The sequence below is a fragment of the Thamnophis sirtalis genome, unplaced genomic scaffold (assembly GCF_051295495.1).
Source record: "Thamnophis sirtalis isolate CommonGarterSnake01/CBP01778 unplaced genomic scaffold, rThaSir2_p1.2 scaffold_13, whole genome shotgun sequence".
Classification (NCBI taxonomy): domain Eukaryota; kingdom Metazoa; phylum Chordata; class Lepidosauria; order Squamata; family Natricidae; genus Thamnophis; species Thamnophis sirtalis.
In genome coordinates, this window is record NW_028261393.1 from 20,459,296 (window position 1) to 20,482,700 (window position 23,405).

At 39.2% G+C, this 23,405-nt stretch overlaps 1 protein-coding gene across 4 annotated transcripts; it reads right to left on the reverse strand.

Annotated features, from left to right (window-relative positions):
• Positions 1-1,867: 1,867 nt before the first annotated feature.
• On the reverse strand, positions 1,868-20,858 carry SRRM1 (serine and arginine repetitive matrix 1). Of its 4 annotated transcripts, none has more exons than XM_014062467.2 (18): positions 20,624-20,858; positions 17,510-17,599; positions 16,661-16,783; positions 14,343-14,513; positions 13,377-13,489; positions 12,584-12,784; positions 12,188-12,388; positions 11,685-11,804; positions 9,788-10,059; positions 9,055-9,135; positions 8,669-8,755; positions 7,619-7,763; positions 7,017-7,058; positions 5,629-5,733; positions 4,703-5,161; positions 3,943-4,138; positions 3,362-3,544; positions 1,868-2,966 (listed from the first exon to the last, which is right to left on the reverse strand). In XM_014062467.2, the coding sequence occupies exons 1-18, from the start codon at positions 20,642-20,644 to the stop codon at positions 2,862-2,864; spliced, it is 2,715 nt and encodes a 904-aa protein (XP_013917942.2). In that variant the 5' UTR covers positions 20,645-20,858; the 3' UTR covers positions 1,868-2,861. The 4 variants fall into 4 exon arrangements, with proteins under 4 accessions (XP_013917942.2, XP_013917943.2, XP_013917945.2 ...); XM_014062469.2 differs by having other exon boundaries at positions 2,859-2,996; XM_014062468.2 differs by lacking the exon at positions 7,017-7,058 and having other exon boundaries at positions 20,624-20,856.
• Between the last annotated feature and the right edge of the window lie 2,547 nt (positions 20,859-23,405).

The following is a 23,405-nucleotide window of genomic DNA, read 5'->3' on the forward strand; positions in this document are numbered from 1 at the left end:
GCACTGGAGTCATGTGACTGCCATTTCTAACCTTCCCGGCCAACTTCCAACAGTCAATGGGGAAAGCTGGATTTGTGACATGATCCATTTAACAACTGCAGTGATTCATTTAATAACTAACCACGGGAATAAAGGTCATAAAATCAGGCACAACTCACTTAACCAACACCTTGCTTAGCAATGGAAATCCTGTCCCAACTGTGGTCATAAGTCAAGGACCATCTATATTCAAGTGAAAAAAGCTTCTTTCACTTCATCCAGTCCACCCTCTAGTGATCATCAGCTGTCATTGCTTAACACAAGAGTGTTAAGAAGATACATAAAAATGACAACTAAAGTCCAGGGCCCCAATGGAAAAAAGAAATTAAGACTATCTTCTATTGTGTTTCTCCAAAAATAAGACAGAGTCTTATTTTCTTTTGACACCCCCCCAAAAGTAGGCACCTGGCCTTATTTTCGGGGAGGTCTTAATATTTGAGGTGCAGTTGGCGAGCGTGGTCACCTCATGGCTGCTGCTGTGTTGCAATATTTGGGGGGGGGTAGGGCCCATGCGCTCAAAAGCCCGATTGGGCTTATTATCCAGGGAGGTCTTATTTTGGGGGAAACAGGGTAAGTACTTTCAAGAAACATTGGATCAGCATGTTGATAATTTAGGGAATTAAAACCAAAAAGAACTAGAATATGATATTGAAAAGGTCTCACTAAAGTAACACTATCTTCAAAGTTTCACAAAATAAATTTTGATTTTTGTCAGTTTTCTCACCAATAAAGATGAATATTTGTAGCTCAAGCTTGAAATGTTATTTTTCAGTACCAGAGCAGTTTCTTGCACCCTAGGACTAGATACTTTTTAGAATATTTGATTGCCAAGCCTAGCTTTAAAGAGGTTTGACATTCAAAATTTTGTGGAATACTTTATACCCCATGGCAGCAACAAACACAAATAATTTGATCCCTATCAACCTGGGGTCTCCAGGCCCACCCACAAAATCTTGATTGGGAAGGGAGATAATTTATTTAGCATTCAAAATCAGTGATACTGGCTTCTTTCTCTGAACAAGCCATCCATGAGAACAAACTAGGGCTTTTATGTTTATGATTTGAGACATATGTCAAAGTTGTTTAGCCACTTTTAACCTACAAAGGACACACGGAAATGATCCAGAAGCATACAGATAATAAAGTCCGATAACTCAAGGATTTTAGATTGATGTAAACAAACAGCCATTTTGGAGCTAAACCGGGAAACTGAAAAGATGTGAAGAGGGGACTGGCAGATGGTTATAGAGATAAGGAAAACAAATGAGATAAGAAAGCCATTGCTGGAACCATTTTCCTTTTCCTTTAAGAGTCATTTCATTCATCCACTGCCTTTTTATATTTATGCATAAATCAGGTTTAATGAGAGAAAGAGGGTCAAGAAGCCAGCAGATTCAGAACTTCGTCCAGTAACTCTTTCTCACCTATGAAATGAAGTTAGTTTGTAAATGCCGTTATTGGTGTTAGAAGTTCCCCACAAGCAATTGTGTCCCTGTTCTCTACATTGGGCTAGAATAGGTGTGTGTGTGTCAATTTTATAACAAGGAAAAGGTGTGCTTGGGAAGTGCCAAAAACTTTTTGAAATGCATGGTCCCACAGAAGCTTCCAATATGCAGAGTATACAAAGAGTATTAGATGAGGGGCACCATCTTCTAAAAGCTCTAGGAAAAGAAATATCTCATGATGTATTCTTCTGACATTCTTTGAAGTCCCCTTCATGCAAATTATTTTACTTCAAATTAACAAGATTGGACCCCTCAATATCTCTACATATTATTTTCTTAAAAAATCAGAAGGGAAGGGGGGAAATTAAAACAGGAAGCTGAGATCCTTTAAATTTAGAAATTTATTTTGTTTAATACACAAGCTTTGTAATAGCTTTAGTTTAAAAAAACAGAAACAAAATAAAACCCCCAATGTGAACATGACAATATCCAAAGTTCAGGTCCTTCAGGTTTTCAGAAACCACAACTCTGAAACTTACATACTATTCCAAAGGACTTCAACAAGACAAAAGAAAACTATGAATGGGGCAACAACATTCCACAAAACAAAAATTTATGCCAAATTTGGCTGAGACTTTTGATCACAGGAACTGGTTTTTTTTAAAGGTAAAGGGGATAAAAGAAAAAAAGGTACAAATTAAAAATCCAGTGTTCCAAATAAGTCTTATCATATAATGAATCCACTGCCTTCTGCCAAGCAAGTTTATAAAGTAGATATGTTGTGCCAATTTTAAACATAAATTATTAGGAAACACTGAGAAACCTGGGTGTTTGGCAAGTGTTCCCACATAATTCTTTGCCAAGAGTGGTTGTCTCATGCCTACAAAACACAAAAGATCTGGAGCAAGAATTTACAATAGAAATGTTGTAAGCATTTGTACTATGACCTTTTAGAGCAGGCATGGGCTACCATGGCCCTTTACGCCCTGTGGACTTTAGCTGGCTCAGGAATTCTGGGAGTTGAAGTCCATAGGTCGTGAAGGGGCCATAGTTGCCCACCCATTTTAGAGAAACTGTGAAGTTTCGCCAGGCCCTTTTTAAAACCATTGAACAGGGATAGGGAGGGGAAGAGATCCTTGCTGCTTAAGAAAATTCTAACAAAATCATGTCAACTGTCAAAGGCGGTCACTAATACAAATGTTTTTTTTTGTAATGAAGATCCATGCCCTTTTTTTTTAATAAACATGGTGAACTTTAACCTAGCAATTATTACAACCAATGTTAAAGTCTAAAGCTCAAACACATTTTAGCAATTTGAAATTGAAATCTTGAGTATAAACCAAATAAAATTTACATGAAATCAAATGCTGCTTCATCCTAAGATGGTGGAGATACCTGCGCCTTCCTCATCGACCTCAGAGCTTTCTCGCGCAGGTGTTTTTCCAAGTCATCCAGGTTATCTTCTGCTTCACTCTCAGTCTCCTTAACGCAATGGAAAGTCAGCAATTACTTCTATAGTTACAGAATATGAGCCTGGGTTAGATTTGGCCAGAGTGTAGAAACTTTCGTGAAACAAGCAGCCTAAAAAGCAGGGAGTCCTGCTAGTAATTTCAACATCGAATACACTAGAGAAGGACAATCTCATTTGCACATTGGTTTTAAGGTTAAGTCACCTATCAACGCCCAAATTATATAGATTCCAAAACCAAACACAAACTGTTCCTAGAAAAAGAATATTCTTAGACTCTGCAAGAGTACTATCGCAATAGATTTCAATATAATCCCTGAATTCTTAAAATATTTAGCCATATCAATATTCAATCTTAAAAGATGAAGAAAAGCACTCAAGCTTATTTAAACGGAGGCTAAATATTCACCTTTTTGGGTTCTACATTTTTTTCTTGATCTTCCTCTGCAGGTGTTGCAAAAGCAGCCATAGCAGCAGCTACAGCAGCCTTTTCTTTCTTATGCTTTTTGTGTTTCTTGTGCTTCTTATCCTTTTTATGCTTCTTATCCTTCTTTTTCTTCTTCTTTTTACCACCTCCTTCCTGATCAGAATTCTGGAAGATCAAGCCATCATTTAAAACAATACATTATAAAAATTTCATCTCCACCCCATACATGGCAAGTAACAATTCCAAGCTGAGTCTTGACAGACATCTCTTTTGTTTACTTTCACTTTGAAAATAAGTCTGTCCATCAAATGCACATAAAGGGTCCAGTTATAGATCTTTCCTCATCAACGTCCACAGAATTTGGTCTGTCACACCAGTGGATATATCTGAGCACTTAACTGCTAGTTATACAGCAGTTGGAACAAGTTCACACGTTCATGAACTGAACTCAGCCAACCTTGCATTACAGCTTAAAAGTAATGTATAATCTCAGTCATTGTTCCAACCAGTTAAAAAGAGTTGATCAAACAAACTCTCATAAATTTACAGCCGAAGATACTTACTCGTACAGGTGATGGGCTTGGAGTTGGACTTTTAGCCTTCTTTGCAGGTGCTACTGGTGACCAGTGAGCAGAAGGAGATGCTGATCGAGCAGGAGAGGGAGGTGCTGGATGCTTCTTGGGGGGTGGTTCAGGGGACACTGAAGCTGACCTAGATGAAGAACCCCTTCTTGCAGACTGGGGACTTGGTGGAGAAGCCCTTAGAAAGAAGAAGCAGAACACGTTACACTTTCTAGAAAAGAAAGCAAAATCAATGTTGAAAATTCAAATCAGCTGTGAATTTTATAGTGCCTATTGATTCCAAAGCGGGGGAAAAAAACCTTGTTTTTATTCCTAATACCTATGATACTAGAATACTACACACCTTGACTGGGGAAACAGTTTTCCTACAATTCCAGAGCAATTATAGTAAGAGCACTTAAGACTTATATACCGCTTCATAGCCCCCTCTTGTGGTTTACAGAATCCGCCTATTGCCCTAACAATTTGCCTCATTTTACCAACCTCAGAAAAATGGAAGGCTGAGCCAACCTTGAACCAGTCAGGATCAAACTCCTGGCAGTGGGAACTACCTGCAATACTGCATCCTAACCACTGAGCCACCACAGCTCTTACAGTTGTAGCCCAACAATCTAGATCCATGTTTTTGAAAGTTAACAACTTTAAGATGTATGGACTTCAGCTCACAAAAGTTCCCCAGCCACGCCTTAAAGTTGAAGTTTGAAAAACACAGATCTAAAACAGTTCCATGTGTTTTGCTTACTTCTTTGACTTCTTGGGCTCTGGAGTCCTTGAGACTCTTCTGATGGGCCTAGAGGTTGGAGATGGTGACTGCCTTCGCGGAGGTGATGAAGAAGGACCCCTACGCAACAATGGGGGGCTGGCAGAGGTCCGTGAAGGTCTAGGCTGCGGTGAAGGTGAATGCCGCTTGTTCTGCAGTGGAGAGCGGGGTTCCCGGTTGGACCTGCTTGGAGGGGAGCTTTTCCTGTGTTTGGAAGATGCAGATGGCGAACGTCTTTTTGCGGGTGGAGAGCTTCTTTGTTTTGGTGGTGGAGAGCGAGAGACTCTGAGCTTAGGCTGCGGAGAAGGAGAAGCCCTTCTTTTGGGAGGAGGAGATGCCGTTCGTCTCTTTGGAGGAGGAGAAGGAGAATACCGCCTCTGGATGGGAGGAGAGTATCTTCTGGGTGTGGGCGAATGCCGGCGAGGGGGTGGTGAAGGAGACCTAAGAAGTAAGAAGGCGCATAAACACATTGATCAAATCACCAAGTTACAAGGGTTGCTACCTAGGCAACTTACAAAATGAAAGGGCAAAAATACAGTGAAATAGAGGAGAGGGTACATTTTCACTTAACTGCAATTGCACTTATATTATCACGGCAAAAACATATTGAGAATCACCTGTTAAAACCTGTTCACTAAAATAATTGCTAAATGTTCCTACTTTTTTAAAAATCTTGTATTATAAAGGTGAAGGCTTTTTCTGTTCTTAGTTGTTTCATATGCATTTTAAAATATTTCTGCTAAATCATCCTGAAGGGATTGATTATTAGCAGTATTAGAAAATGTTTTAGACTTATTGAATGAATAACGTTCCTTCCCAAAAAGAAAATGCTACAATGCATGCTATGGAGCTGGACATCCCAATTTCCAGCTTAGGGACTAGCATTTTCTACAAACATGCAACATTACCTTCTTCGTGGGGGTGATGGTGACCTGCGACGTCTTGGAGGGGGGGCAGGAGAAGGAGACCGTCTTCTTCTGGCTGCTGGTGGGGAGGGACTTCGCCTCCTCCTACTATAAGGAAAGAGGGCAATAAATGTGAAAGAGCAAGGGGGTGCTTAAGAGACTGCTGTTACAGTATAAAGCGGTGCTTTAGGACTATAGTTCCTCCAGTCCCAAACCACCAGCCAGTGGTCAGGAGTCACAGCTGCAGTTGAAGACATCTGGAAACCACCAAGTTGTTTCCTGCTTTACGAAGTGCCTGGCTTCCATGATAGGAAAACCTTACACTTGCTGGCAAAACAAAATAGCCTTATGCATGATTTCCTGAGTAGGCAACTCGTGTATAATTGAAACTTGGAGACATATATTTGGCAATTAAGGTGGTATTCAGAATGTCTTCTATTGCACAAGGCCTTTCTTTCAAAATAGACAAGAGCACTGAATTGGGGGGTGGGTGGGTGCTAAAGTCACGATTGTGATTTAGACGCCCGGCCTCTAGCTTGCAATCATGGTATACCCCGGTCACATGATCATTTGCAACTTCATTGCCAGCTTCTGACAGTCAATGGGGAAGCTGGCAAGAGGATGTGCAAAAGGTGATCAAATGAACATGGGACACTGTAACTATGTAGAATTCACCTAACAATGGCAACTGCTAGCGTAGGTTGATGTGCTAACCTGACACTGCACATTACAAAGGTATCACTTAGCGATGGAGTTGCCAATTTCATTGTTCAGCAAGAACTACCTGTTACTGGCAACTGACCTACTCACACTGATGAGGGCCATCAGAATACTACTGGAACTTGTACAGAAGTAGCAGATCTCCACTTTAAACATTCCATTCCTGGCAGACCCCCCACCTGCTATGAAAACAGCTCTACCAGAGACACGGTGCATTAAGGGAAAATGTCTGGGTAACCGATACAACTATGAAGATTTTAGCCAAATATGTCCAATAGTCTTTATCTCATTTTTATCACAATACATATCACCTCTCATTAAAATATCTTGATCTTTTGCCTTCAGAGAGAAGATGGATATGTTTTTGTTTTTAAAAATTGTTATTTTTAAACTTCTGCCCAGTGATCAAATAAATGAAAATTGCCAGTTTAAGGGATGTATTTTAATCACTTTTGCAATTTAGTAAACATTAAGTAGATCAATTAATCGGTTCTTCCATTATTCTACTTTCATTATTTTAGCTTTCACCTTTACACCACCATTTATGTTATTTACTTATTTTACTGTATTTTCTAGAATGGAGAAACATGTGGTTGTGATCAGATCAGCAGCAACTGCTCTAATCTCAAAACACAAAGTTTAACTCTTAACAGAATGACCTGCTGACCAACCTTTTAACAATTGGTGACTGCCACCTCTTTCCCATCTGCATCCTGACAGCAGTGGAGGGAGGAAAAAATTCATTTGTGAATCTCAATTAGCAGGCAAAAACTGATCAAGTTACAATATAGGTTGCATTGCAGTGTAAACTGGCCTGTATCTGCATGCAACAAATCCCTTATTCATCAGGTAAACAGCTACCCGTTATGTTGCTATCAAAACTATATAATAATGGATGAAACCGAGAAGACTGGAACAGAGCCGCAAAATTGTCATGGCCAAAATGAAAGCAAAAACTGGACATGATAGCTGGGTTCACACTATATTCATGGAATGGTTCATTAGGGTATGAACTCAGGCATTAGGGTTTATAAACCATGATTTTATGGCTTACTATGATATCTCAAGCCACGCTTATTTTTTAAAAACTAGCCATGAACAGAAAAGCCATATGTTAAGAGTGATGTGTGAATGTAGCCACATGCTTTCAGAATGGGTCAGGAACTGAATTATGTTCACTGCGATCTATTCAGAAAATCCAGTAGCTTTTATCAGATGGTCAAGAAACCATCAGTAACAAAAAAAATAGCCTGGACACACAACAAGAATTTACCGAGGAGAAGATTCTTTTTGCCACTTTCGTGGAGAAGGAGATGGGCTGCGAGAATGCGAATGCCGTCGTCGTCTACCCACTTCACCGTTTTTCACATTTGACTTTTTCGGTCGTTCCTCTTCAGAAGATGATGATGAACCAGAATCTGAACCACAATAAATCATTATTAAAATGTGATATAACTTTTCAGTGCAGAATATTCAGTGTATTCTGTACTACAAACTAGAAACAGAAAGGGAAGGAAGCACACTTATTCAATTATTTATTCAGTAGCCCCACAGGATGCAAACCAAGCAGCTCAAATCATATGCCTAGGCAGAGGGTTAGACTAGAAGACTTCCAAGGTCCCTTCCAACTCTGTTCTGCTATAGAAATTTAGTGAAGTATTGAAAAATGCAAAAAGCTTTGATAAACCATTTTAAAAGCAAAATGGAATGCTTCTGCCCATTTAAAGCTTTATCTTGGTCTACCCTACAATTGTAAATTAGGGTTAAAGTTGAGAAACTACTAACAATATTTTCAGGATTGTTAAAGTTCTTTGTTATACAGAACTTTAGTTATAGTGGGAGGGAAGAGGAGGATCACAACTATATATTTACATAATTTTCACTTGTGAATTTTTATTAGTTCAACGGGAACTTTTAGGTTTTGCTTTTTCAAAGAACCAAAACACCTGGCAATGACAAGCAAGAACACAATGTCCTTTAGGCAGAAAACAACCTAGACAGGCATCGACTAAAACTTTTACTCTCCACTACCCAAGAAAATAAAATACTGTAATTTTTATGAAGTGCTTTAATATATTCATATATATTTGGGATTCATGGGCAATGAACAAAGCTTTACTACATTTCCCTTCATTTCCCCTCCTCTATGCACCATTGTCTCTTATTTCTAAAAGCAAACTTTTGCTCATATCTAAGACTTGGTGTCAGGACACAAAAATTCCCAGTCTATGTCAAATTATAGTTTATACTTGAGAAGAAAACCCCAATAAATAATAAACAACTTATTTCAAGTATACGTACAAAAGAACATAAAATACCATACCTGATGAAGACTGCTGGTTCTGCCTTCTGTACTGTCGTCTTTGCTGCACGGAGTCTGCAGCTGCCATTTTGCCACCTTTGTCTTCTTCTAAATATTAGGCAGGAAAGAATTATAGCTCATATTAATAAAGTACTTTGAGACTCAATATATACCGACCGCGATCTTTCTTTGTATAAATGTAAAAAATAAGCTTTAGTTCCTTTAGGCTTTTTGGCTATGGAAATCAAATGATGACTGATTGCAACTTTTGCTGTTGTTCAGTTGTTCTTACTTTTGATTTTAATTAAATTGTACCTACAATGGGTATTAGGATCTAACTGATTGAATTTCAGTTAATTCTTTTCATTATCAGACATTGGAAAATACAGGACAATTCTGAAACCTACCTGATTCTGACAATTCAACTTTTCTTGTTTTTGGGGCAGGTGAGGGAGATTCTCTTTTTTCAATATTTTTATGTTTAGGTGCTGAGAAGAAAAAAGTAAACAAATTTAAAACTCATTTATGATTCTTATGCGTGGCCCAACAAAAACGTGCTTGTCAAAACCGCGACATCATCAACGCGACGACAACAGCGCGTCGACAGAAGGGCGTTTTACAACAGCGCGTTGACAGAAGGTCGATTTAAGTTAAGAGTTTAACTTAAGGTTTAGGGTTAGGTTTAGGGTTAGCATTACGTTTAGGGTTAGGTTTACAGTGCGCTTGTCGGCACACTGTTGTCGGCGCGATTCAGCACTCATTCGTCGGTGCGGTTTAGAACTCACGGTTTTGTAACCGCGGTTTAGTCGGTCGTGGTTTTGTCGGTCGCCCTTTTGTCGGTGAACCATTCTTATGCAAATCATCATTAAAAATTGTCAATATTTAAGAGAAAGCCTACTTATTTCATCATATTAAGAAAAATGTGACATACAAATCAAGTAACTAAAATGCAGAAAAGGACTAATTTCCTGGTCAATTCCATACAGTAAGTTGCAGCCTGGAAAGCAGATCTTACTGGAAAGATTGCAATTTTCTTTCAAAGTTAGGTAATGTCTAATTAAGCACTTTAACACAGAAGAATTTGAGGCTAAAAACATTATCAGAATGGCTTGGAATATTTTCAAAAATACTTCCATTTACCTGAAGTCCTATTAGGAGAAACAGAACTACGGGCTTTTCTTGTACGATTAGACTGCTGTGGTGTTGGTGACCTGCGGGGTTTGGGGGGAGGACTTGGAGGTGGGGATGGTCGGTGTCTTCGTCTTGGGGGGCTTGCAGAAGGAGAAAGCCTTCTTGTTTTCCGAGGAGGGCTGGAGACCACTCTCTTAGGCGGTTTCTTTGGTGGTGATCGAGAACGTGAAGACGATGAGGATGAACTACTTCCTGATAATGATGCTGATGATCTTCTCCTCCTAAAACGTTAAATTTGATATTAAATATGCCCTAAACTTAGTCTGAAGATTAATCTGCCTTGCAGTTTCACATAGATTTTACTAACTCCTAATATGATCCTTCCAATAACAGAATGTTCATTTTCTACATTATGCAGAACTATTGGTTGCATCAACCTTATAGGTTAAATACCATTTAGTAATGGTGAATATTTCTGGATTGAGAATGGGATAGTCAAGAACATTTAACATATTACACAATGTTTTTATTCTTGGTCAAAATCACTCAAAATAAGGGAACTGAAAAATAGCTGACGTTTTCCTTTTCTAAACATGAAACATCCAGACCAACACATATAGAGTCAGCAACTAAACTGAATTCATCACGTTACATTTAAAGCAGGGCCTACAGAATTCTGACTACAATTGTGGTCAGTTCTGTTGCTCTCATCTAGTTGATGACTCCACCTTTGATTGTAGAATTCCCAAGAACAGAGGGAGGGGGGGAAAGAACCTCCCTTGAGCACTATTCATTAGAAATAAAGCCATATGACTAAAAATCTGTATGTCTTATAATCCTACTAAGCAAATTCAACTGCTGTCTTGTCTGTCTCATCTTTACAAATGTCAGTATCATCAACAGTAGAAAGTGGGCAGATAAGAAGTCAGAGAAGGGGTTTTAAACAACATTGCAAACAATCCTCGTGTTCTTCCTTGAAAGCCCTCATGCCAAAAGCATAGTCACAAATATATTTCCAACTAAACTGATATATCATTCTAAAATGTGACCAATAAAGAAAAAACAAGGTCTTAATTTGTAAGATGACAAATTTTTCAATATAGGTGATATAAAAATTTAATAATAAATAAGAAGTAGAATAAAATTTCATAGTCTTGTTTCCCTAACAGAATTGTGTTGCAAAACAGACTTATTCCTATCAGGATTTTAAGCATAATTAAACTCATGTTTTCAAGTCAACCTGAAATGTATTTTCTACTATTTTCTCCCTGAAACCCAGAGAGTTGTGGGTAGCATAAGCAGCAACAAAATGTAGCATAGCTTCCTCCTACTGTTCTGACCTAGGCTTCCTAAGAGCATGAAGCAAACTCCTTGTCCTGACAAAAAACCCTTTTATTAATTTACTGTGAATTCTTCTCATTCAAATCAAGCAGTCTTTCAAGCGAGGATTTACAATCACAGACCTTATGTGGCTGCAAACGCCACTCCCCTTTCGCTCCTCTTTTATTTCCTCTGGGAGGAGCCATTCATCATCCGCCTGTGGCCTTACTCCCAAGTCGACCCCTGTTCTTTAGCTGTTCCCTTCGTCTGGCAACTCTGTGCATGCACACACTGGGAACAGGCTCCAGCTGTTCATCTGCCTCACTGATGTCTACCTCTGAAGGCAGCTGATAACTAGCATAGACCCTGGCCCCCTCTCTGCCTTCAACACAGAGCCCTCCCCAAGCTCTAGGACTGGCCCATGTTCCCTCACAAATCTGCTGCCAGCTCTGCTGGTGGGCCACAACACCTACTTGGAGTTTTCTGAAGTACAATTGCTGGAACTGGAGCTAAGACCTAATAAAGATCAGGATTGGACAGTCCCAAAAAGTTTCAGTGCTAGTGACTGTTGCCTCTAAATTCTTACCGCCTCACAGGAGATCTGCTTCTTCTATGCCTAGGTGGAGGTGGAATACGTCTTGGTGGGGTTCTTCTCCGAGGAGATGGGCGCCTCCTTGGGCTAGGCCGCCTCCTTGGTGAATAAGACCTAATCGTACAAATGATAAAAAAATCAGATACTGAACCCATTATAGAACTCAATGTTTACAAAGCTTCCAAGGGAAGGAAGAGCAATAGCACCTGCCTACATGCCAAAACTACAAACTAGTCTACATGTTTACTTGTGTAGCAGAGAAAGGGAACTGCTTTATGATAATATGCATCAAGAAAGGCAGGTATAAGGCTAGTATAAGTATGAAGATACATTACAAAAAAACCAAAGAGGATCATTTGAGAATGGATAAACGGAAGCATTAAGGCTTCATATATTTAATATTCTGATTTATCATTATTAACAAGGTAACACACACAATGGTTAATAAGGTTAGATATAAGGTGAGCTATTTTCAGAAAGAATTTGAACTATCTAACCTAGATCGTGATCTATGACGTCTTCTTGGTCTTGAATGAGATGGGGAACGTGATCGAGACTTTGATCTTGACCTAGATCGAGATGGAGATCTTGGACGAGCCTTCTCTTTTTCTTTTTCCCTTTCTTTTTTGGAAACTCTTTCTGGAGATATTTCCTTAGTATCTGGCATAGGGTCAATTTTAGGGACTTTCAAGATATCACTGTTAAAATAAATTACGAAGTCAAGACTATATTAGCAGAAGGTTATATGTTATATAACCGGATATTTAGCAACCAGTATTTCAGAAGCCCTAAGGATAAAAAATAAGCAGTGCACATAACATTTAATTTCATTGATTTATCATAATCAACATTGCAAAACCAGGAGGAAAAGAATTAATCATCTGTGATGTTACCTGGTAGATGTGGCCTCCTGGATCAATGTTTCTTTTACTTTCATGGAAGGTTCTGGTTCAGGTGTCTCTTCTTTTTTTACTGGTGGAGGTGTAACACTGCGACTTTTGGCTGTGTGGTGGGGTGATCGAGAATGGCTATGTTTCCTCTCTTTCCTAACAGGAGATGAACGTCTTCTAGGGGAAGGAGATCTTGATTTGCGTCTAGACAAATGTAAATTTAGCTTAGGATAGATCTAAAAAAAATCTCATTCTAACATGCATTTTGATTAAGAACCTTTATCACAGGACATCCCTAACCTTCTATTTTGACTGCTGACTGAAAAGGTAAAATTACTGCATTCAGTAATCTTCTGGAGACATTTAGTTTGTAACTGTAAGGACTGTAAATGTGCTGGGCTGATGCCATGTAGGCTGCCCTTTCCTTCCTCTCTGCCTGTGTGGAGTACTGTACCTGGGGAAGCCTGAAAGTACTTGGGATGAAGGCCCTTAAAGTTCATCAAAGGGTTGGAGCTCGGCCTTATCAGAAGCCCCAGTACAGAAGTTCGTGTTCAATATGCCTAGTTAGTGTAAAGGAACTGAGTGGCTGGATGCAATATATATGGGCAAACCCTTAATTCTTTCATGTCTTCAGCTAAATACCTGCAGCAAGCAAAGCAAAGCAAAAATGCACTTCAACCACCACATTTAGACAGCAAGCGTAAGATGGCACATTCGTTAAAAAACATTTTGGTGCATAGTTGCTCAACCAACATATTCAAAACATTCTCAGAGTCAATATGCAAATAAATATCACCTTCTGGGACTCCGAGAGCGGTCCCGCTTTTCTCTGTTCTCTTTATCTTCTTTGTCTCGCTTATCCTTGTCTTCATCTTGTTTCTTCATTGAAGCCAATTTTTCCTGTTCAATCTGAAACAGCAAATACCAACATTTTCTTAATTAAAAAGCACACAAAAAGCTGAATGCTACTCTATTTACATTACTGACAGTGCTAGGGGTGTGTATGTTTTCTTTGTTGAAATTAAAAGTTTTTATAGTTATAATCCCAGCAGGAACATAATAAATACATGAACATATAAAGAAGTGCCACTGATTTTCTGTCAGAAAATTGGTGGGAATAACTAAAATTGACAGGAAAAGATAAAATCTCTGGGTGGCAAACAACACAAAGAGAGTGCATACTATAGTAAATTAGAAGTAAATAACAGAGCATTTTGTTGTACTCTTAACATCTTATTAGAGCCTCCAAATCTTTAAAGACAAATAATAGAATGAAATTTGCGCTTTCTGATACATTTTATTTGGTGAATTTGTAATGTTTAATTTAAAAAAAGATTGTCCTACAAATGAGATAGTTAAGCACCTTGGCTTCAAAACCTCATGACTAAAAACTATGCAAAACCAAATTCCATTCTTCACAGCAGAAATGAACACTGTTCGGCTAGCAATCAGACCATCTTTTTGTAGATTTTATGCATACAATAAAAACTAATTGTTCATGTCTTCAAATGTTTCTAGCGCTCACATCTTTTAAAAAAACTTTCTAGCAGTCAAGTGTTTAGTAACCAAAAAAATCTAAGATACTGCAGCTCAATAATTAGTGTCTATCCACTTTGGTCTGTTATATTTTTTCCAAAGTAATTATTACAGATTTTCAGATCATATATTAATTTTTCAAATATTTTCTCCAGAGCTACTCCATTCTATCAATCATTCTTTGGCCTTAGATTAAACCCATACCCCACCCTTAACATAATCCCACCTGTCTTTGTTTTATTTCTTCTTTCTTCAGCTCCAAAAAAGCAGATGGAATACCAGCAATGTTTTCTTGAGCACTTAACAGCAGCGGCCATAGTTCTCCCATGAATTCTCGCGCGTTTTTCCCATTCAAAAATCCAGTCAAGTTGATTTGCATCATTTTGGAATCAGGATTCTGTAAAGAGATATGACAGGAAGAAATACAGGTTATTTGAAAAACCAAACCCAGTCAAGTTATTCTTTATTTTGATTTAATCTTCTACCATGGACAAGAGCATATTACACTCATTTTATTAGTTTTTTTGTTTTTAAAAAAAACAAAACTTTGCTTAAAAGTTGTTCAGTAACTGTCCTAACAAATAACCAACATTCTCTTGTCTTACCATTACATTCAGAGTGGCCTGTTAATCCTTTGTGGATTTCATAAGAAGGTATGATCTGTACAGCCACTGAAACATAGGGCCATTAATTTGCCATAGCAGCATCATAATAAATGGTGTATGATTCTTCTAATTAACTTTCTAAACATTTCCCCCAGCATTCTTTGGTACCAATCCTTGAAAAATTCTTTTAAGTTATCTGTACAATGGACAGAAGCTGTACACAGAACATTACAGAATCATCATCTACAATATCACTGAAATCCTGCTAAGAAAACTGAAAAAGAATTTATGCATGCATTTTCTGACTTCCATCAGTAAACTGAACTAAACCTCCACTAACTATTTAATGGAATGAAAGCTGCCATCATTTTCTTAACGACAATTATGTGATGGTCACAAAGGATTAAGAGGTCAAGTGTGGTTCACAGTACAGGTGGGCAATTTAGTTCTAAAGTTGCTGGTCAAAGCAACAAGATCCATGTAACAAGCACAGCTCAACAGCACAAAGCAAGTACAGATTCCAGGTGTCTTCTTTTTCTTCTTGGAACTTTGGGGGGGTTTGGAATCGCCAAGTCCCCTGTAGAGAAAGATGTTCCCTTGGCTTGCTTCCGACTCCCTACTGCAACTCAATCACCTTGAGTTTAATGTTATACCATTTATCTAAATTGCAAAAGACGAACAAGCAATAATGAGTACACAACCACAGAAAGAAAAAAAAGTTTTTTAAAAAAGTTCTAAACTTCAAATCATGCTTTCTATAAAGGGGAATTAAAACTGCGCACGTTTTTTTTATTAATGCATATTAGTAAACTACTTCCTGCCACAATTTCATACTTCATCTGGTTCCCCTAAACCAGCTCCCCTAACATAATTTCTATTAAAATACATTAAGGGATTATAAATATGGATACTTAAAATAAAAACCTACATTCAAATTACAGCATGTCTTTTTTAAAGGAAAACATCAATACCTTTCTCAGTTGAAATTTCAACTGTTCAGTCAAATCAAAGATGAATTCTTTGGAAGAAAGATTGAGCATAGAGAATATTAGAATAAGAACATTTTGCCAATGGTTCAGAGAAATACTCTTTACTATCTCTTGGAATGCAGCGGCAGACTGTGCAAAATAAAAGACTGTTTATCATGAACGCAAGTTCATTTACGCAGTTCATGTTGTATAGTATGTCTCGCTATCGATTAGCTGTTTTCCAGTGGTGCAGTCCAGCTCCGCTGATATCAGAGGGGTGCCATGCCACTGATTTCAGTGAAAAACAGCTTTCTAAATTAAACTGAAGTGTACTTTTATAATCAGATATTAAGCCCACCATCCCAACTGAACATAGTTCTAAACAGAGTAGGTCTCCACTGAACGCCTCTTACCAATTTAGAACTGCACTTCATTCTTTATTATTTAATGTGATTTAATTCAAAACAATTTAAAGAGCAGTGTAAAGGTTTGCCCAATTTCTTTCTGTTGGATGCTTTCTGTCTTTGGTTCGGCCACTTTACACAACTCACCTCCAAACACACACTGCATCATCAAGGGAGTTGGTCAGAGCGACATTGGACACTCACTCTGCTGTGACCTAATAAGGTGATGGTGCTATACTTCAGACGCAAGGAATAACTTCCATTTTGGTTCAGGCCTTTTAAATCATAAATCACATCATCATTAGAAAATTGCTGTCAAAGTAGCTTAACATGTAACAGCAAAATCAACACAGTAAGTCTGATTTTTCACCTGAGCAGTTTTGCATACTATGCACCTTCACTAAAACTGTCAACAAATGTTTTACGAAGTGAATTATTCACAATATGCATTGCAACAAAATCCCTCCTAATTTCAACTGTTTTTTTCACAGAAAAATTTCAGTTTACACAGAACAATTAAGCAATACAATTACGTATACGGAAAAACAACCATAGCAAAATTATTACCTTCACTTCCAGCTGATTGAATATAAATTCAATTACTACATCATCTTCAAATCCAAGGATTTCTGTTACTCTCTTTGTTATCCATGGCTTGATTACTTCCAGGTTTACCTTGCTCATGTCAACCTACAGAATGAGATAAATAATGTTAAGATATATACAGATATGTCCAGTGTATATCCACAAATCAATGTGGTTTGTGAGCCTTCTTAGTAGCTTTCTTACAGATTACTGGAAGCCATTTTATTAAAATGTATCTTTTAATGTCATCTAACTATCTGTAGTGATCATTAGAATTTTCCTAAACAGAAACAATTCTTCCAAAGATAAACTGCAACGTTCTGCCTAGGGAATCTACATACTGCCCATGGACATTACTGTAATGCAATTCCTTCCTTTCAAGTTTCAAAAAAAAAGTTTTACTCTTTTTGTTCTAAAATGAGATGCTGTTATTCAGATGGTGGGATATTAAAATTCCATGTTCTGATTTGGCCCCCAGCCATTTTTTTTCTTTGCTCATCACCAGTTCATACAAGAAATAGGTATTTTGTTTGGGAGAGAACTTCTGCTCTATTCTTAGCTTCTTGGTAGTAACATGTCTCTAAGGTACATCAATTTGATTTCTGTTATAGGGAATTTGAATTAAGTAGATTCAAAATAGAAAAATGTTCCAAAGGAAATGCATGTATACACTGCAACCTGAACCCTAATTTGTCTTCTATATGTAGTTGTTCTGTTACATCGTGACTCTCAAAATTCCAAATAACTTGAACAGCAGCAGCTAAAAGCTCACCTCAAAGTTAAATGTTTATTAAAAATAAAATAAATTCATTAAATATGACAAAAACATACTTTCTTTTCAAGGCATTCTGCAAATTTCAGTTGCTTTAGCAGCTTCTTCTGTTTGTTGCTGAAGCGATTATCCTGTTCTGCACTTGTACCCTGTAAGAATAAAATAATTCAATTACATATAGTCCTCAACGTAGTGACTGTTCAAAGTTACAAGGGCACTGAAAAAAGTGACTTATGACAATTTTTCACATTAAGACAGTTGCAGCACCCCTATGGTCAAGTGATTAAAATTCAGGTGCTTGACAACTAACATGCATTTATGAAATTGCACTTTCCAGGAATGATATGATCACTATTTGCAACCTTCCCAGCTGGCCTATGACAAACAAACTCAATAGAAGAAGCCAGATTCATCTTAACAACCACTAATCTTTGGAAAACACTCTGCATAAACCTTCTGGCTTGTCAACTATAAACTGTGTCTTGAGAAAATCAGATCATACAAACACCCAGAAATCAAACAAGTTTGAATTAGTGTATCTTACAAATAAGTATGCATGCACACAAACGCGCGCGCGCACACACACAGAGAGAATTGATTGTTCACTTGTAGTGTCATTACCTTAACTTATTTACTGTACTCATAATTAAAACAATCAAAAGATTAAAGTACAATTGTGGTTTTTTTGTGGTGCCTTCAAGCCAATTTTGGCCTCTGGGTGACTGCCTAACAAGTCACTGCAGTTTTCTTGGCAAGATTTTGGAAGTGATTTGCCATTGCCTCTTTCCTAGGCTGAGAGTGAGTGAGTGGTACGAAATCACCCAGGTTCATGCCTCAGGAGGGACTAGAATTCAGTTTCCAGTCTGATGTCTTAACCACTACATCAAACTATGATGTAGTGGTTAAGACATCAAATGTTTGATTTACACCAAAATATTAAAATGTGAAGACAAAAACAATTCCACTGAAGATTTACATGTTATTAAAGTGGGAGAAACAATACTTAAAAAGAATTAATGTTCAATGTTCTATTAAACTGAGATTTACTTTCAAAAATTTGCAAACTAAGAAAAATACATTTGTGCATATGAAAGAATGAGGAGATATGCATTGTAGAAACCAATTTATTCCTTAGATAAAGCTTAGGTTACTTAATGTAAGTAATGCATTTGTTTTTCGTAGAATGAATTTCAGAGTTCAGATTCTATTTTTAGTTGTTACTGTTCTTGCTTTGAAATTTATTTATTTAATTTAATCAAACATTTTCAGGTTTATATGGCATGTTTAATTCATTCTTTCTCCTAAAGTTATTTTGCTTGAAAATGAAAGCATCAATATGGTTTGGGCAGAGTTGTAGGGCAGGAAATGTGCAGTCCAGCATGAAGGGATTCCAGCAATGCTAAGCATGGGTCTACACTCTTGCCATTTCACAGGCCAACTGCCACTTACATAACATGAAGTATACAATTATATAACCCATTGTGGTCAAATCTGACCAGTGGCTTGCTTGATATCCAACCCCAATATACACAGAAGAAAGGCTGCTAATTTTTAGTATGCATGCCACAAAGTATCAATGCCTGTAAAAGACAATTTGTAATCCCAGCATTTGGGGATTATTTTTGTCTGTGAGATTACTGTCCTAGAAAGCAAGCAGTTCACTTTAGTACTACAGTATGCCAGTTTCAGTCATAAACTAGCAATACCCCAAACTGATTATCATCTACTCAAAACCATTTTTCTTATAGTGGCTCAAGGCAATCTGTGCAGCAATAGCAGTAAGACTTATATATCGCTTAATAGTGCTTTACAGCCTGCTCTAAATGGTTTAGAGTCAGCCTCTTGCCCCCAACAATCTGGGTCCTCATTTTACCCACCTCGGAAGGCTGAGGCAACCTTGAGCCAGTGAGATTCAAACTGCCAAATTGCAGGCAGCCCGCAGTCAGCAGAAGTTGCCTGCAGTACTGCACTCTAACCACTGCAGCTCATATAGGCATGCTTCCTAACTTTATGTCTACAAAACCAACCAAAGGAAGGTAGAATTAATTTGAGTGTTATGTCTAACCTAAAGTTTACTCACAGATGTTATCAGTCCAAATTCAGTAATATTAACTATTGCAGTACAGCTTTGTCTATTTAGTAAGTGGGTTTACATCAGCTTTCTCCAAACCAAAACATTCTAAAACATTTTTGAGGACATTTTGCCAGAGAAAAGCTGATCAAGCCCAACGTGCTTGCATTTTGTTTAGAGGATTTTCGCTGAACTGGTACCTCTCACTTTGATTTTAGGACTGTAAAATTTGGGACCCTGAACCAAGTTTATGTTTCTCTTCCCCGACAAGGTTAGCAGCGCTTACAAAAGAAAACTAGCTACATTTTAAGTTTTCGCTGTAAACAAGCTGACTTTAAGATCACTTGCTTTCGAATTGGAAAATTCGCAGATTCTGTAACACTATTTTCTCCACCAAAAAAAATAGAAACGACTCCACACAACACACACAATTCCCCCCCCACACACACACAATTATTGAGGCTTTGGAATCAATCGGAATAGTTCTATTACAAACAAATGCACACACTTGGTTTATCGAACACGCCGAATCTCCCACTCAAATAATAAAATAACGGCGTTGGTTTTGTAATAAATGGCAACGCTGATTACGGAATTCGGGAGTATGTGTGTGCCTGGCGGGGATTAAAAAAAAGGCACGAAAGTAAGGGAAACTCTCCCCATCTAATGTGCTGCCTGGCCGGGAGTCATGGACAATTGTAGTCCGTGTCCCGGTAGAAGAGCGCTAGGTCGAGGAAGGCTGCAGCTGGTGGGAGGAAAGAAAGCCCCGGCAGCCCCCCTCCTCCCGCTTAGGCCTCAAAATAACTCAAGGCGAAAGAGGAAAAAGACCGGGAGAACACGCACGGACCGACCCGAAACTGAGTCTTTCTCCTCAGTTTCTACCGCGCGCTGAAGAGAGTCGCCGCCTCCGCCGCCATTTTCTTTACTCGGCGGCTCCTGGCAGGATAGCGGAGGAGGGAAGGAGAGCAGCGACACAGCTACGCCGGCCGCCCTGAGGCGGCTGAGGCCTCGCTTCGGATCGCTTGGAGCGCCTTCGGCTCTCCGCCTTAAGCTTCCCCGTCGCACTCGTCCCAGCGGGCCTCAATCCCTGCTCGGCACTTACGCGGAAGAAGCCTGCGTCCATCTTGACTCCTCCAGCCTGGCCTTACAGAGCGCGGCTCCGTATCCCGGCGTGCACCGCGGCAAAGGGCAGGCGCGCGCAGGCGTCCAAACTGCAGACGCTCCGGCTTTTCTCCCCCTTTTCGGCTTTAAGGGCGCCGCCCCACCCCTTTTCGCGCGGGAAAGCGCCAGGAGGGGGAGGCTGCGTGATGCGCAATAATAAATCGAGACGGGGCCCGAAGAGAAAGCGAAAGAGGCGGGGGGGGTGGACAAGAGAAGGAAAAATCCAACCAACGGGCTTCGTTTCCCGACCAATCCTGCGAAGGGGGAGGGTGGAGTCGGGTGGCTCAGCCAATCGGGCACCAGTAGGGGAGAGGTAGCCCAAAGAGCCGTTCGCTCCTGATTGCGTCACAGCTCGCGGTTGCTGTGAGAAGGCAGGCAGAAGGTGTCTTGTTGCTATGACTACCTGTAAGGCCCGGGCGCAATTGAACATGGAGACTAAGGAATGGGCTGCAGAGTACAGGTGTTTATCGACTCACAACAACAGTTTATTTTTGTGACCGTTCAAAGTTACAACGGCACAGAAAAATTTGACTTATGTCTGTTTTTTCACAGTTCAGAATGTGCAGCTTCCCCCATGATCAGGTGATCAAAACTCAGAGGCTTGGCAACTGACAAGTATTTATGACTGTTGAAGTGCAGGATCTGGAGTGGTTAATCCTGAGGGTCAAAGATGAAAATGAAAAAGTTGGACTGCACCTTAATAACATCAAGAAAACAAAGATAATGACAATTGTAGAGAACACATAGGTTAAGAGGGCAGATCGACCACAAGACCATCAAACAGTAAAGGAATTCATCTTCCTGGGCTCTAAAATCAATCAAAGTAGTGACTTACAGCCCTGAGATCAGAAGGCATAGCACTTGGAAGAACTGCAATGTCTGGCATGAATAATATCTGGAAGAGTAAAGAAATCAGCTTCACAACCGAATGCATATTGGTTAACACAGTAAAAATTTTCCAATTGCTACCTATGGCTATGAAATTTGGACTCTGAAAAAGGCAGATAAGAGAAGGGTGGATGAGTTGATGATGTGCTGGAGGTGACCATTATGTATCCCATGGACTGCAAAAGTAACAAAGAAGTCCTTAGACCGAACCTCATCAACAACGTCCCTTGAAGCCTAGATCGCTAAAAAGAGGCTGTCGTACTTTGCTCATGTCATGAGAGCTGGCTCATTGGTCAATCATGCTCGGAGTGATCAGGAGAAAAAAAAGAGAAGGGGCCGCCCTAACACCCGCTAGCTGGACACTATAAAAGATGACACGGAGATGACCATGGCAGATCTGAAGGAGGCAATGTGAGGCAGAGGGACATAGAGAGTGCATGAGTGGCCAAGGGTCGGACACAACTGAATGGCTGATGACGACGATGATATGTTTTTATGTTGTAAGCCACCATTGGACAAGAGATGGGCGGCAAATAAATTTCATGATAAATAAATAATAAAATTTACTAACCTACAAGATAATCAAGCATCAGTGTCCTTTTCCTGGGTGCTTAATATCTCACTCTTGCATCATTAGAGACCTTTTCAATAAAATGAAGGTGGAACCTATGGCTCAGGTAGATTAAAAACAAAACAGCTAAAGATCTGGTATACCACACAGTGAAAGCAAGAGGGCTCTTAATGGGTGGATGTGATAGAGATCAAAAACCACACTCAAAAAAGGGAAGCATATTGGAGGTCTTCTAGTCCAACCTCCTGCTCCAGCATCAAACCCTATACCATTCCAGATAAATTGGTTGCCCAATCTCTTAAAGATCTCCGGTGTTGGAGCACCCACAACTTCTAGAGGCAAGTCATTCCACTGATTCATTGTTAAAAGTTTCAGGAAATTTCTCCTTAGTTCTAGAGTGGTTCTGTTCTTGATTAGTTTCCATCCACTGCTTCTTGCCCTGTAAATTGAAAGCAAGGTAGAGAAACACCCTGAGGACACATCCATCAATAAATAAATAAATGATGAAGGGCCTTTGTGCAGTAGCCAGCAGGATGTGAGAATGAATCTACAATAAAATAATAGCTGTGCAGAATTTGCAACTTAACACTAGAGGGAGCAAAATACTTAGGTATTCAGCTGAAAAACCTGTGCTAAGTGCTTTGAATGCGTCAGCCCTGTGCGCAGACTCGCACATACAAACACAAATAGAGTTACAACAGTGGACTACATGGGCAGCCCAGAGTTGAATTATGGAATTCATGGTGTTCCCTGCAAACATTTCTTGCAAACAATTCATTCCCAAACTAGATAAAATCTCAGTACTCTTACATGGTTTGTTGGCTGGCTACATTGGGATGGATGGGTGTGTGGGTGGGTGAATGGAGCTTGTTCTGCTAGCCTTGTGTAGGTTTTGGACAGAATATGTGGAATGAGGCTACTGTCTGGAGCTTATGGTGGTGATAATGGTGGCTTTTGCTCATCTGGGTGTTGGTTAAAAGATATGGGACCTTTGGTTGCTGCTTCTGGATACTTCATAAATAAAGTTAATTTCTATATGCTACTGATGGCTAAAATTTGGCAATGTAACAAGCTTCTAGAAATTCCCTTGCATTCTTAGATTAAAATCTCTACAGCTTCCCAGTTGAAATGGTGATTGAACCCGACAAAGATCTGTGCAGAAAATGTGCAAAATCCTCGTTCCGCCCCAACACAAACATGGCAAAACTGCAAAACATTTTTTGCTAGTTAATTCATTTTGGAAACCAAGATTAGGGTTAGGTTG